This window comes from Dermacentor andersoni, chromosome 8, assembly GCF_023375885.2.
Source record: "Dermacentor andersoni chromosome 8, qqDerAnde1_hic_scaffold, whole genome shotgun sequence".
Lineage (NCBI taxonomy): Eukaryota > Metazoa > Arthropoda > Arachnida > Ixodida > Ixodidae > Dermacentor > Dermacentor andersoni.
In genome coordinates this window covers 100,105,658-100,119,289 of record NC_092821.1, presented here as the reverse complement: position 1 = coordinate 100,119,289, position 13,632 = coordinate 100,105,658, and the positions used below count along the sequence as shown (strand labels likewise).

The window sequence follows — 13,632 nt, the reverse complement described above, 5'->3', positions numbered from 1 at the left end:
TGTTGGATTAGCAGCCAAACTAGCATCGCGCTCAGACACAAGCGCCAGCTCTAACACGTTCATTCCATTAAGGTATATAATAGGGATAAGGTCATAAGATCTGGACCCCATGGATCTGCTTTTTCTTTGCCATCACCTGCTGGTCACATCAGGGCTGTGAAGGAAAACACAGCCTTCTTGCTGAGAGAAAAAGCCTGAGTCATTTCCTTTCATAGAAGCGAAAATACTTCTGTAGTTCAGTGACAATTTTAGACATTTACAAGAGCTTATCCGAATGATCGTTCCCACAGATATCTCAGGCGCAGTAGCACGTTCATAAAAATGTTCTTTGCAGATTCTCAAATTGTATAGAGATATGTTTTAATTACTTTGGCTTACGTTTCGGAATGCCAAATTCCTGTAGTTTAATAGAAGCCCGCGCCATAATACGCCCTCACATTAGTCTAATTCGTGGCACCGGCGATCGGCTTCACCGTTGGAAACCATGTTTCATATGCAGACCTGCCAGCCTTTCCAAATTGTCCATAATGCCTGCGAAGTCAGGCTCGTTCTACAATTTTTCAAATGTTGCGCCAAGCTTTACAAAGAATACATTCCGCTCACAAAAAAGCTTCGGATGTCGGTTCCTGATCTTTCTGTTGGAAGCCTTCAAACGGCGAAAGGACGTCCAAAGGACACTCACTTCTAGCAAGTTTGCATGGATAAATTTGGAGAAATTTGGATAAATTTGTTAAACAGGCGAAATTCACTACACTGAACTTGCTGAACAGATCACTGCGATCTTAAAGCAATGCGTTGCATGACAGTATTTGCTGTGCCAAGTTAGTTGCTGCTTGTGCGTTTTGTCGAAAGTTAAATCACTTTTGATGAAGTACAAATGTATCCCTGGAAAAGCCTGCCTTAAGTACAAGCATTTAAAGAAATTGCCGCTATCGCCCTTCACCCCGGTGTAGCGTGCGTGCGATTACACTAATTTTGCAGCTCAAGGATTGTCAGATACGCATGTGTTTGTGCCGCATACGCACCGACTGAGCCGCTCTGTTTTAAGAGGAACAGAGAGAAGAAAAACGTGTATTGTAATCTTTGGGAACGCTACGATGCCATTCCCTTCTATCTAGCGTCTCTGCCTCCACCGCTTTCGCGAAACCCAGCTCAATTCTTGGCACAAACATGCCATAGGGTCACATTCCTGGCAGCTCATCTTGACTTTGTCCACCAATACATGTACGTCTCGAGTGATATTCCACGAGCAATGCATATACAACGTCGGACCAGGCCAAAGCACCTGACCGGCCTTGCTTGTTTAAGAGAATACTTGTCCAAATGCTAATGCATACTCGTGATGCCTTGACTCCTCTGCACGGTCAAGGTTTCGCCAACGCTTTCGTCTCAGGTAGAAAACCCGCAACTTTCATTTTCTATTGAACCTTCGTTACTATTTGGCAGCTGATCCGCGTATTCCTTCATTTTCTTTAACTTCTGGCACTCAGCGGGCACATATAAGCGCATTGGCCGCCGGCTGTGGTTGTCAATATTGCCTAATTAACTCAAGGCACGCAGCATAGGTAAGTATAGAAGCTTCATAACGCACAACTTCGAATTTTAGATAATCCGGATAATTGAGGATGTATCGAGGCACGTATACCGAATCTTTATAAACCTCGTAATATGTGCATCGATAAGACTGTGTCCTTGGCAAGTTGTTTTGCGCCACCTCGGTGTTCTCAAACATTTTCTGCCATTTCCTCCACCATTATGGGACGAAGAACCGTCATGTTAAGGAATGGCTGTTAATTAGGCGGTAAGGGTATAACCATTGAGCTATCTTACTGGCGTGCAAAAAGTTGGAGTCTGCCGAAGCTACCGTTTTACCACCACGATCCATTTATAGAATGTTCTATGTCGCTTTCTTGGAACGCGAGAACGTGATTAAGTGCGCTGATGTCATCTGCACTACCTGCATATACAAACAGGTGCGAAGGTACAGTGGCAGCGGGAAACTCGTGGCCCCGAGAAACTTCCACTCTCTTGTATTTGCAATCACCGTTTTCAGGAAACGTGTTAGTATACTCCCTTTTGATAAATTTACCGAATGCCTCTTTTATTGCGATAGCAATTGTGTGGACACTACAAGCGCATTTCCGCCGTCGGCGTCACCGTTAGAGTTGCCGTGATACTGCGCATAAAATCCAAGTGCGAGAACACCGTGGCCGAGCGCCGTATGCTGTGTGTGCGAGTGAAAGCGTGCGAGGGTGTGCCGAGGATGGTGGCTCAATCTCGAGCGCGCAAGGGGGGAAAGCGAGGAGGAAGCACGCCATCTTCAATATCGCGCAAGGCACCGGTGTAAGGGGTGAGGGAGGGGAAGACGGGAGGGGGACGTTTTGCTCCGGCGATGGCTGCGTATGGCGCGGCTGAGCGCGGCCGCGTGGGCCCTACCTTGAAAGCGATCTGCGATGGGGACAGAGTCAAGGTGTGCCGAGTGCTGATAGCTTCGTGTGCGCTGTGTTCTCGGCGCTTAGTTCGCGTTGAAGCGACAAGCAGCACGAAGGTCAGTTCGCTCGCTGCTTCCTCGCACCAGCATTTTGACAGCGAGTGTCCGTGGTCATCGAGTGAGATGTGTTCGTGCTCGCCTGTAGGCACGTGATACCATGCTTCTTAGTTTAGTTAGTAAGCGAATACTTACAAGTTTATACGCCTGATAAAACTGCTATCCTGACTTCGTATAGCTGTCTCGTACTTTGCTATCGCAATCGATGTTCCACCTTTCGAGCCAAAGTGCGATTCTTTCGATGCTTCGATCCAATTGCACTTTTCTTTTGTCTGCCAAAATTATGGCACATTTCGCAACAACATTGATGTACAAGGTTGTGATCACGCGTGAAAAAAAATGGTCGAAAATACTCAGGCATCTCATTCGCCCCAATATTACGATCGCTTTTCTTTACCTGCCTAACATAGCAGGTTATGTGGTTTTTACATTATTTTCTATTGCCACCATGAATGTGCATTGCCTATATCGCTGTGCGTGTGTATCAATAAGCTTGTTTCTAAACCAAGGCCTCTTGTAAACGATTATCGTTGAACCCTGTGTGAATGGTGTATTTTCCCTTTTATGAATGTACCCTTTCCTGCCAAAGCCTTCGTTAAGGCTAGCAGTATGTACCAAATAAATAAATAAATAAATAAATACATTTCTGTAGACAAGCCAATACCGCCTCCTTGCCGGGCTGTGGAGACCAGTCGTTACGTGTTGTTTATTAATGCTGCGTAATCATTTTATATTTCTTTTTGTCTAAAATGTGGCAAAAATATGGAAAGTAACTACAAGATAGGAAAGATTGTCTTTCTTTTCCTAACAACAACATATAGCGTCTCTTTCCTTTGTTGTCGTTATTTCATATCATTTGGCATCTTTTTACATTACAACAACTCACTCACAACTTTCAACGGCATCTCCTTTTCAAGAGAGACCCACCAAAAGGTCATCTACGACTGCTTGCTGTCGCACTGAGAAGCAAAACTAATTTAAGCTAGGAACTCCACCGGAAATTCCCCGAAGGTCACTGTTTTTCTGTCTTTGTTTCTTTACTTCCGCATTGTCAGTTCGCTCAGCGCGAAATAAGCCCTGACCACTCGCGAGATACGTTCGATTGCTAGTGACTTAGCGCGTTAAAAATGTATATCCTCCACATACATCACACTCGAATGCCTATCGGAATTGAGCCACGTGGGGCCTTCAAGCAATGCAATCGATTTATGATGCATGCTCAGAGTCAACGATAGGAGTTCGTGAATGTAGTAGGCCCGCGTCAGTGAGGTAACTGTCATTCTTGATTCACGCTACCAGGGCAAGATTAGACAGGACACAAGCAAGGTACGCAGACACCAGAAACGCTGTACTTCAATTGAAATGGACTTACGCCGAGCTACACAAGGCGATAACCGCAGAACAAAGTATTAAAGATGTGTTTGTGGTTCTTGGAGCTAGTGACCCGCGCACATCTGGCAGTGCTAGTTGTTTGCCGAGCAAGCTTACATTCTGCGCCTAAGTATTGTGTCGCTGTCTTAATGATCGACATAGCTATTGCACGCGTAATCGACTTACATGCGTAATGAAAAAAAGTAAGGGAACAAGGCATATTGACAAATAAGAGGGTCTCCAGTAGCTATCTGTTGTATTGACCCGTTGCAGATCACTTAAGATAGGGCACTTAAGGTTCAGTTAATAAAATTACGTCAGCGGCATAAACATATGTGAAATCGTGCGCATTTTGCAGTAAACATTCGTGAGTGCTTTCTTACTAAAGTGATACAGCAACTTATGAGTGTCCTTTGCGTCTTCCAATAGGGGGCGTTCAAAATACTGGAGAAATGATTTTTCTAGCTATTAGGTTATCCTACACAATATGGCCGACCTCCCACTCTCGCAACATTGAATCGAAGTTAGGCTAGCAAACACCAAGAGACGTTGGGAAGGATAGCGGCACCAGACGGTGCTTCCCGCTTTATTTTCACTTTTATAGGATGACATCCGCCATCTTGTGTGGGTAAACCTAGACACGTGGGGAAGCGCGCATGCATAATTTAGGATATGCCTTACTGCTCCAGCGGCACTAAGGGCAAGTGTTTTGTGACTAGATGACTCACGCCAAGTAAATACTGCCTTAAATGATGCCGGTACGGGAGTCACGTACGGCCATCGGTGTATCGATGAGATTATAGCTAGTGTGTTGATATAAACTACGAGGCTGCCGGAAGGACTGAAAATATACATGCTGCATGCAGAGCGCACATGCCAATTCTTTGCAGGAATTTCTCAGTACCGTGTTACTTTCGTTGTTCCTTCGTGGGAAAAAAAACCCTAATGTACACCGATGTGCATCGAACCCTGATATACATCGATATACACGACTCCCTCTGACGTCCAGCTTGGGAAGTGCCAGTGCAAAATTCGAAGCCCAAACACGCATCCTGGTCGTAGCCTGCCTTGCCAAGCATGCCTTCGCCAGGAGACCGTTTTGTAGCCCATCTCAAGACACGGCCATAATAACGGGATCTCCAGAGCCAATTATGCAACGGTGCCAGTGGAAACTTACCTACGACACTGCGGTAGATTGTCATCTCGGTACGAGAAAAAAATAAGACAGGCACTTGGGAAGACTCCCACATTCCTTAAAAAAAAACGACTTTGCAATTAAATATGAAGTCGGCTACCCAGCAGTGTGCAATCTACAATGACATCACTTTGAGCGTTCGCGCAAAGAGAGTCGCACTGTTTTTCGCGACATCGTTGAAGGCTGTAGAGTGCCGTTCTGTAAGATTAGGACCTCTCCTCGTCGACAAACCTCGCGACTTGGGCTGGAAGCGTGCAATCCGTGTATGCTAAGCAGGTCGTTCTTTATATGTACGAAAGTCCTGGTGCCGGTCTTCCGGAGCTACAGCGTGTGCGATAGCTGCGCGCGGAAGCAACTCTTGCCGATGAAACGAAAAAAAAAGAAAGTCAAAAGAGCAGGAAAACTGCAGAATGCCATCAGCCTAAAGCCGCATTGTCCTCGGGTGTTTCAAGATGGCAAGGTATGATTTCGAAGAAAGTCGCCGCCGTTTCGAGGACAGTTTCAGCGCGCTGCTCGGCGGGAGAACTATTCCATGTGCAGTGGTCTCGGCTAACAGGCGCAGCCGTCGGGGAGGGGATGCGTTTTAAAAGCAACGCCCTTGCTGATAAGTAAAAGAAGCCGATCGCTTCTTCTGTGCCCAGGTATATAAGTCCGCAGAGGAGAGGGTGTTTTCCGGGGAGATCCACACGAGAGATTCACTTTGTGCTAGATTCCTCGCCAGCGCCGCCGTGAAGAATGGGCGCGAGCGACTGCTATCACGTTCTGTGCATGTTAATCACGTGGGTGGTGCGCTTCGGAAACCGAAGGCCTCGGCTGAGGCTATGTATAGTACGGATATTCACGCCAGTAGAGTGCGTTCATGTAAATTCTTTTTTTTTTGTCTTTCAGCGAGACCGTTCCCACGTCATTCGTAGAACCCCTCTCTCCTTCATTCGATCTCCGTACACATCTGTCACTTGAGGAAGCCATTTGCGTGACGATCCCAACCTCCTAGCCATCGCCCTTTTACCGGCACTCATTCTTCAATTGCTATCTCTCGGCGTTTTTCTCTGTTGTTGTTCCCGAGCGCTCAGGGTTTATTTTTTTTTTTTTCACGACATTCTTCTCTCAGAGTTGGTGAAGCAAAAAAAAAAGAACTCCAACATAGATCGTACATCGAGACTATCAAGTGAGATAGCATTTCGTTGCACATGTCCAGCACATCACTATGAGCCTCGCTTCTGTGGCTTCGGAACTCTGCCGACGACGTTAAACTATAAACTTGCTTCGAATTCATTAATACACTTCTCTGTTCCTTCAACGAAAATAGCACGGTACAAAGAAACGTTTACGACGCTTCGCGCTTGAACCAAATGAGGCAAGATGTCGCTAGCAGATGTGTTGCTTGCTGCAGGCTGCCTGGATGCAAGTCGTGTGCTTGCAGGTATGCTGCATCTCACGTCTCTCGTATTTCAGTGCTCTGTTAACGATCATAGTGTGCGGACCGGACTAATTGCTGCATTAGGTTGTTGTGATCACTCCTTATAAAGTTACGCTGCCTCAGTCAGTTGTCCATAGCTGCAGCTAAAAGTGAAATCGCATTATTTTGTGACACACCATGTAAACGTTCGTACGCCTCCTCCTTTTTTTGTTTGTCTATTGAAGAATTGGGTAACGTTTGTTTGCTTTTCTACTACCTCATGTTTTCTCTAGCCGGTCTTTACGGCATCCAAAAAAACGTTTACGCTCATGCATTGTTCAAGTTTTTCAGTACACTCAAGAAACGCTCAGCCGGTACACACGAGTAAGGTTCCTTATTCTGCTCACATAAATTGTCGGTGCCTTTGTTAGCCCCTTCGTGGTTTAAAGGTCCGCGTATGTAACTGCAACTCACCGACAGCGAGAAGGACCTTGAGGTTGGGGTTCTTCTTCTTGAGGTCGATGACCCTCTCGTAGAGGCCCTTCTTGCCGTTCTTGGTGTCGTCGGAGGCATCGAAGGAGGACAGCTTGTGCTTCTTCATCCAGCCGAAGGCGTAGATTATATGCGTGCACAGCGTCGGGTCAATGTCCTCGGGTAGGAACTTGCCATCACCCTGGCGGTACTGTGCCCAGTTGGTGAAGTAGCAGACGATCTTCTTGCCCGTGTTGCCACCGCTGGGTACCGAGGGACCTGCGGTACAGAAGTCAGAAAAGTCACATTAGCAGGTACATCAGCGGCCATAGGGTCAAAAAACGTCATCTGGCACGGATATATCATATATCTGGCACGGAGACATACGGATGCACCTACCACCTGGGTTACCACGATGTGAACAGACCATGCTGTACCGTCTGTGGCTAGGCGTTGCATTTACAAACTCATATGCTTTCCTTATTGGAATGACCAACAGCCCCACGTGCGCCACATGCAATATCGATGAGAAGCTCGCACATATTATCTGTGTCTGCCCGCGATATGGTGCCCAGAGACAGTTGGACCAGCTGGACAATCGCCCACTATCAGAACTCAAAGCTTTGGGTCAGTACTGGCACAGAACATCCGCGCTGAGGGCCTTACTCGCGTTATTAAGGTTCCTGCGGTCTGCAGGGCTTCACGATAGACTTTAAGAACGCGGCCCCCTACCGCTCTGTAGTGTACGCGGTTTGGTCGTGCTCGTCTCTATTTCTTTCTCTCTTCCCCTTCCACTCTCTTTCTCTTTTTATCCCCCCTTCACCCTTGCCCCCTTGCAGGGTAGCCAACCGGAACTGCCTCTGGTTAACCTCCCTGCATTTTTATGCATCCTTCTCTCTCTCTCTCTCTCTCTCTCTCTCTGGCATGGATGAACAGCTCATGCTTGCGGTTATGAGTCGCGCAGGTCATGTGGCGCTAGATGCCAACGAAAAGTTTTGACGCACAGCTAAATATAATACCGCTAAACCCACGGCATTGCGATATGGTCGTAGTCGTTAATTCAATGTAGGCTTTTGAAGATAATTGGGTGGAAAGAAAGGTGAAGCGCAGCAAATAAAGCGAAAAGAAATGTAGCGTAAAATTCCGCAAGGTTTTAGTGACTCGGTCCATCTATATTAAACAAGAACTAATTTTCAGCTTTTTATAGACAGCACTGTGGCATCACGTGTTACGAGGCGAAGCAGGGACTTCTCCCGCTTCATTGGCATAGTGACCCAGATGACGAAGTTACTTATTCTGATGCTCCGGATAATAAACCGGGCATTCGAATCTCAGTCCCTAAGGTCACTCTACTTTGATAGCACGTCGATCACGAAAGGTTCCTGCGCATGCTCTATGGAAACCGGTAAAAAAACGTTCTTTTACTTTATTTGCAAAGCTGGACAGAAACTAAAGAATCGGGAAATTTTTCACGAAAGGCCAGTAGTTTACATCAAATAATCGTTCATTGTTGAGAATTTCGGCTTTCTAATATATGCAGTGGAAATAATCTAAATATAGAGAGTAATATTCTCTGCATGCATTTCACTGTGCGGGCTATGCCTGTTTAACTGTTTCATTGCGATGGCAGATCTTGGGAGTGTTCGTATTATCGAGCGCATTAATCACCGTTTAGAGGTCAATGTTTTGCATGTAAAAAAGTGAACCTTACAATTTAAACGTTCTCTGCCGCAAGGAGCCCCTTCAAGGTGTGCGACGAATGCTTTAGAATCCTATACAAATAACAATAAGTCGCAACTTTGACTGCTAGCAAGGAGCCCTCCGTCACCTCCGGTCTTGTTTGCGTACCGTATACCTTCTGCCGGAATTATGCGGTTAATTATGCTTGGTGACCTCAATCGAGATCGTCCGTACAATGACAAACCAGACGACTGCGTATGTTTCGACGTCGAAACGCAATGTAATTAGAATTTCAAGTACGCACTCTAGGAATGTCCACCCCCGGCGTATGAGGTCATATCACGTGCACACGGAAATAGAACCTCGTGCCTAGCTGTCTGATGATCCGTGATCGCTCCCCCTTGCGTTACCCAGTTACATACTCATCGCGAGCTGCGGCCACCGGCACGAATAGACGCTCTTTACGTGCACCCTGTAGGTGCGTCGAAGCTACCAGCAATCAAAGATGAAGCCGCGCGCCTTGCAAGCTGAGCGAAGAGCAGCGATTACCAAAACGCAGGCAATCGCGCTCTTCTCGTGTCTTCTGCATCGAGGTCGGCCCGCAGCAGCAGACGGGTACTGCGCGCGCGTGCCGAATTAATTCGGCGGTCGTCTGCTGGTCTGTACGCGCAGCAGAAGGCGCGCGCGATCCGCCTAAAGCAGACGGGCACGAATGCCTCCGGAGGCCTTCGCAGCAAGTGGCATTGCGACGTGTACTCGGTGTACGAAAATTTCTCTTGTTTCTTGCTGCCACAGAGCATGCGCTCTTCTGCGCATGCCATCGAGGAAAGCTGAACTCAGCGTAAGATCGACGGCGCTTGTGCAGAACACCGGCTGCGCAAATGTCGCGAACGACATGGCGCCCGCTCGTGTAGAGTACAGCACGCACGAGATCATCGTTGCTAAATGAGTGGTGTAGTCACTGCGTGCAGCACTGTGGAGCCTACGAGGCTCACTGATGACGTCCCAGGAGCGTGAACAATGGTTGTTTTGAGATTTCGCAACTTTTACGGATCATACTTGGGGCTGGTAAACGCACACGTGTGTCACAGCTATATCTATGCACCACGTGGCATGACGTCTATTTAATTTGGACTTTGGAAAGCAACACAGGGTATAGAGCAAGGTGTGAGACCGGGGTAGTTGGTTTTCCATATTTTTGTGGAACGTGGTATGTATTCGCTGAAGCGAGGTCTACGATTTGCGATTGACTCTTAAGGACACACAGCTCAGTCACTGTCAGAGGCAAATGGACATCGATGCTGAGGTTAGCCCGACCCGAAAACCCTTTCTCTGTCGGAATCCCCCATAATGAAAACGACAAGCAGCCACAGAAATCAAACGCCGGAGACGAAAAATAAATGCGAGCGATAGGAGCGTGATCGCGGAGGACGCATAGGGCGAGAGAGGTTCGAGAGGGCGCACCACGTGGTTAGTCCTAACTTGCACACGCCGACGTATGGTGACCCACATCTTCCAACGGGGTTGTCTGCCAATCTTCTTTCGCTCGCGCCTCTCTTCTTCACCGCTCTTTACAAAAGTCCCGTACCCAGCACGCCGTCGTCACCGCCACAGTTGTTTATTTTCACTTGCCCTCAACCGCACCACAACGTCGTTCCCCCGGCCCGAAGGTGTTCTTGTCTTTGCCGCGCCAGTGAAGGTGCACACAGACGACGGCTTCGGGCATGAATGCACTGCTGATGACGACGACGACGGTTGAAAAGCGCGTCTGCCTGCCGCGCACAGCCCCCTCCTGTGACAAGAGAAGCCAGCACTGCAACGCCCCCCCCCCCCCCCCCCACTCTACCGCAGCGCCCTTTTCTTTCGGCTCGCAGCATGCCAAACGCTGACGTAAGAACGGTCACGCTCCTTCGCAGAAGGCGACTGTGTCATCGAGACGCACGGTATATACGCAACTACAGCACAAGCCGCCATCTTGGCTAATTGGAAGCGCGCGTGTTCTTCCCGCTACGCGAGGAAGTGAAAGGCTCGCCCACGTAGCCGCCGCGCGCTGCAGAGAAGTTCGAGCTGGGATCAACGTCGCGTCCCTTTTCTTGTTTCGGTTCACCGGGCAGCCCTCGCCGTTTAGAGAGGCTCGGCATTACGGCGTCGACGAGGTGATGGAGAAATGCATATACTGAGGGCTCTCGGGCAGTCTCCACGAGCGGCAAGCTTTTGTCCAGCAACCATGAATGGTTTGATACCGCCGAGAGGTTCGGGTGAGGCCTAAGCGGCGACGGCTCGGCGCTTTTGTGGTCGATGGGCGGCCGTGTTAGCCGCGCCGGTGTTGACACGCGCTCTCACTCTGGAATGTTTGCGGCCTCGGCGTTAGCGCGAGCGCCGCAAATTGAAGTACAGTGTACATACATGCGTGAGGGGGAAAAAATAAAAGAGGCGCTCTTTTCTCGTGCTTACGCGGCCATTTCGTTTCGTTTTCCTTCCGTCTGCTGCACGGGGTCAGGTCGTCGGCGTCGGCGTTTGAAAGACGGAGGCGTGATTGACGGTTTCGTCCGACACAGCGAAAGGAGCTCACGGTATGAGGTGCTAATCGCTGCCCCGCCAGCCGAAAGGAAAGAAATTCAGAGGGCGCGAGTAGGAGGCAAAGAGGAATGGAAGGAATGATCACAAAAGTAAAACCGTAAACTAAAATCCACGGTTCTGACGACTAAGAAGCAATGTCGTCGTCTTAGTACTCCCAACTGCTCCTCGTACAGATATATTCATATTGCAGTTTACGGAGTACCACAGACCATGACAGAAGCAACGCCGGAATTGAGAAGCGACATTTTGTGGCGGTTTGACTTAACCACGAAGCGAAGGAGAAAGTCCGAAGCCTTGACATTTCAAATTATCTCCTTGTTGGAAGGACTGACGTAGAGCACCGTTCACAGCCAATGACCAAGATGCGGAGTTGTGGGGCTGTGGAACCAAATCTGCGAACACGTGTTCGTCTCATCAGCGAGCCGGATCGGCGTTCAAATAAAAACAGACTTGTGAAAGAGCACCGAACTCTCAAGGATCGCGTCCAGCAGCAAGCACGCAGCCGCACAACCACTGATCCACGCATACCGGTCGGGTAAGCGGAATCGAACTCTGTATGTATGCGCGCACGTGCGAGAAGATTGTCTCGGTCGTGCGTTTTTTCCGATTCGCACCAGCAGCCTCGGCGACGCAAGGAGATATCAGCCGCCCATTTCCCCGGAAAGAAGAAAAGTGGGCGGACGACTTCCGGCGCTCCACCCGACGCTGTTAGCGCCGAAGATAATTCTATTTCCGAGAAGAAAGAAATGCGAGACGTGGCGGCACCGCAGTCACTTCCGCGAGTCGGTCACGACTGCTACTCGAGGGCGGATTTCCTTTTGTTCCTTTATTTTGTTTTTCTTGTTTGCCTGTTTCTACGAAAATTGCCGCGGAAAGGGCTTCAAGCGACTTGTTGTGGTCCCTACACCTTGTTGGATTACCTGTCTGCGGTGAAGCCGTGTCCAAAGCCGGCTGTTTCGTTTCGAACAGGCGACTGAACGCGGAAACAAAAATGCGCGTAAGTGCAGGAAAAAGAGCCCCAACAATACACAAAACCAGAGATGTCATTTGTGTTCGTCCCATAACGATAACTTCTGTGCCAATTTTCTTTCTTTTCCGTAAGAGTTCACATAATTCTGAGTTTCTTTCACAGCGTGCTCTCATTCACTTGATTGGACATTCGCACCCTAATGCTTCATCGCCGCCATTTCTTCGGCTGCTTCGTCTAAACTTGAGACTCTCAAGTTAGGCTGCGCTGTTTCCACCAATGGTCCTCGTGCCAAGGACACTCGGCAAAGTCGATTCACTGAGTCTGAGAGAAGGGAAGGCAGCTAGAGTGATGGGTATCGAAGTGCGGGTGACCCTAATAAGTCTTATTTTGTTGGCCCCATTGCTTGAGGGAGTCTAGCTAGAGTCCCATTTTTGTGTGTCCGACCAGCAATAGCGGCAAGGTGAATACTTAAGTTTTTATTAATTTTCGTTTATTTACTTCTAGCGATAACAATGATAGCACGTGCAATTGAATCTAAGTACACGAGCGTTTTCTTTTTCATTTGGAGTCCACTAAAACGAGGCCACTGAGGTCGGCATCGAACCCACAACCTCGTCTTCAGGGGCGCAGCACCATAGCCAGTCATCTACCGCGTCAGGGGTGCGCCCAAGTGAACAGGGAGAAATGAGGTCCATATGAACAAAACCATACGTTGCTTCAGTGAACAAGCTGTCAAGCCAGAAGTTTGTTTCTTATGCAGAAACTGAGTGACCTTGCTCGGCGTGCCTGTGTCGGATGTGTCTTTCTGTTGTCCTTGTCGTTCAGCATGCGCTACTACAAAATAAGATATGCCGTTCCAACAAGCTATCCTATACGAGCCGTCAGGGGAGGTCGGTTCAGTTTTAACGACCTGTTTCTCGCCACGGCAACGTTCGCTTAAAAAAAACACACAACGACACCATTCGGGGCTTCAGGTGAAAAAGATATGTACAAGCAATCACAACAAACTATACGGCCCTTCACTTGAGGCAACGTGCTCTCGCTGGATCATTTACAAACAGGTGCTGTCATCTGAACCAGTTGACTGTCGCGATGCTGAGGCTTGGAAGAGTTTCCAGCGTTCGTGCTACCGACTGTGAGTGGGACACAGTCTCTACCCTCCCTCGCCCTCCCCCGCAGTGTACTGCCACCTACCAAGAGCAAGCAGAGAAGCCCTGCAAGAGGGGCACTGATCTTTGCGCAGCTAAATCGAGCAGCGTGCGTACAACGTCTCGGAGAAAACAGCGGCCTCGATTCGTCACGCTGACATCCTTGTCGCTGGTCGATGTGCGCGCATGCAGGCGTGCCTGACTTCCAAATGCAGCCTGTCGACTCGACTCCGTACTGCGGGATCCAGCTTTCCTCCGTGACTAGCATAT

At 48.7% G+C, this 13,632-nt stretch overlaps 1 protein-coding gene across 1 annotated transcript in view; it reads right to left on the bottom strand.

The window, feature by feature from the left end:
• Positions 1–13,632, bottom strand: part of Cht7 (chitinase 7) — a 200,528-nt gene that overhangs the window by 43,850 nt on the left and 143,046 nt on the right. Inside the window, exon 3 of the mRNA XM_050176876.2 lies at positions 6,988–7,263. Within this exon, the coding sequence (XP_050032833.1) occupies positions 6,988–7,263 (276 nt within the window). The remainder of the gene's footprint in view (positions 1–6,987; positions 7,264–13,632) is intronic.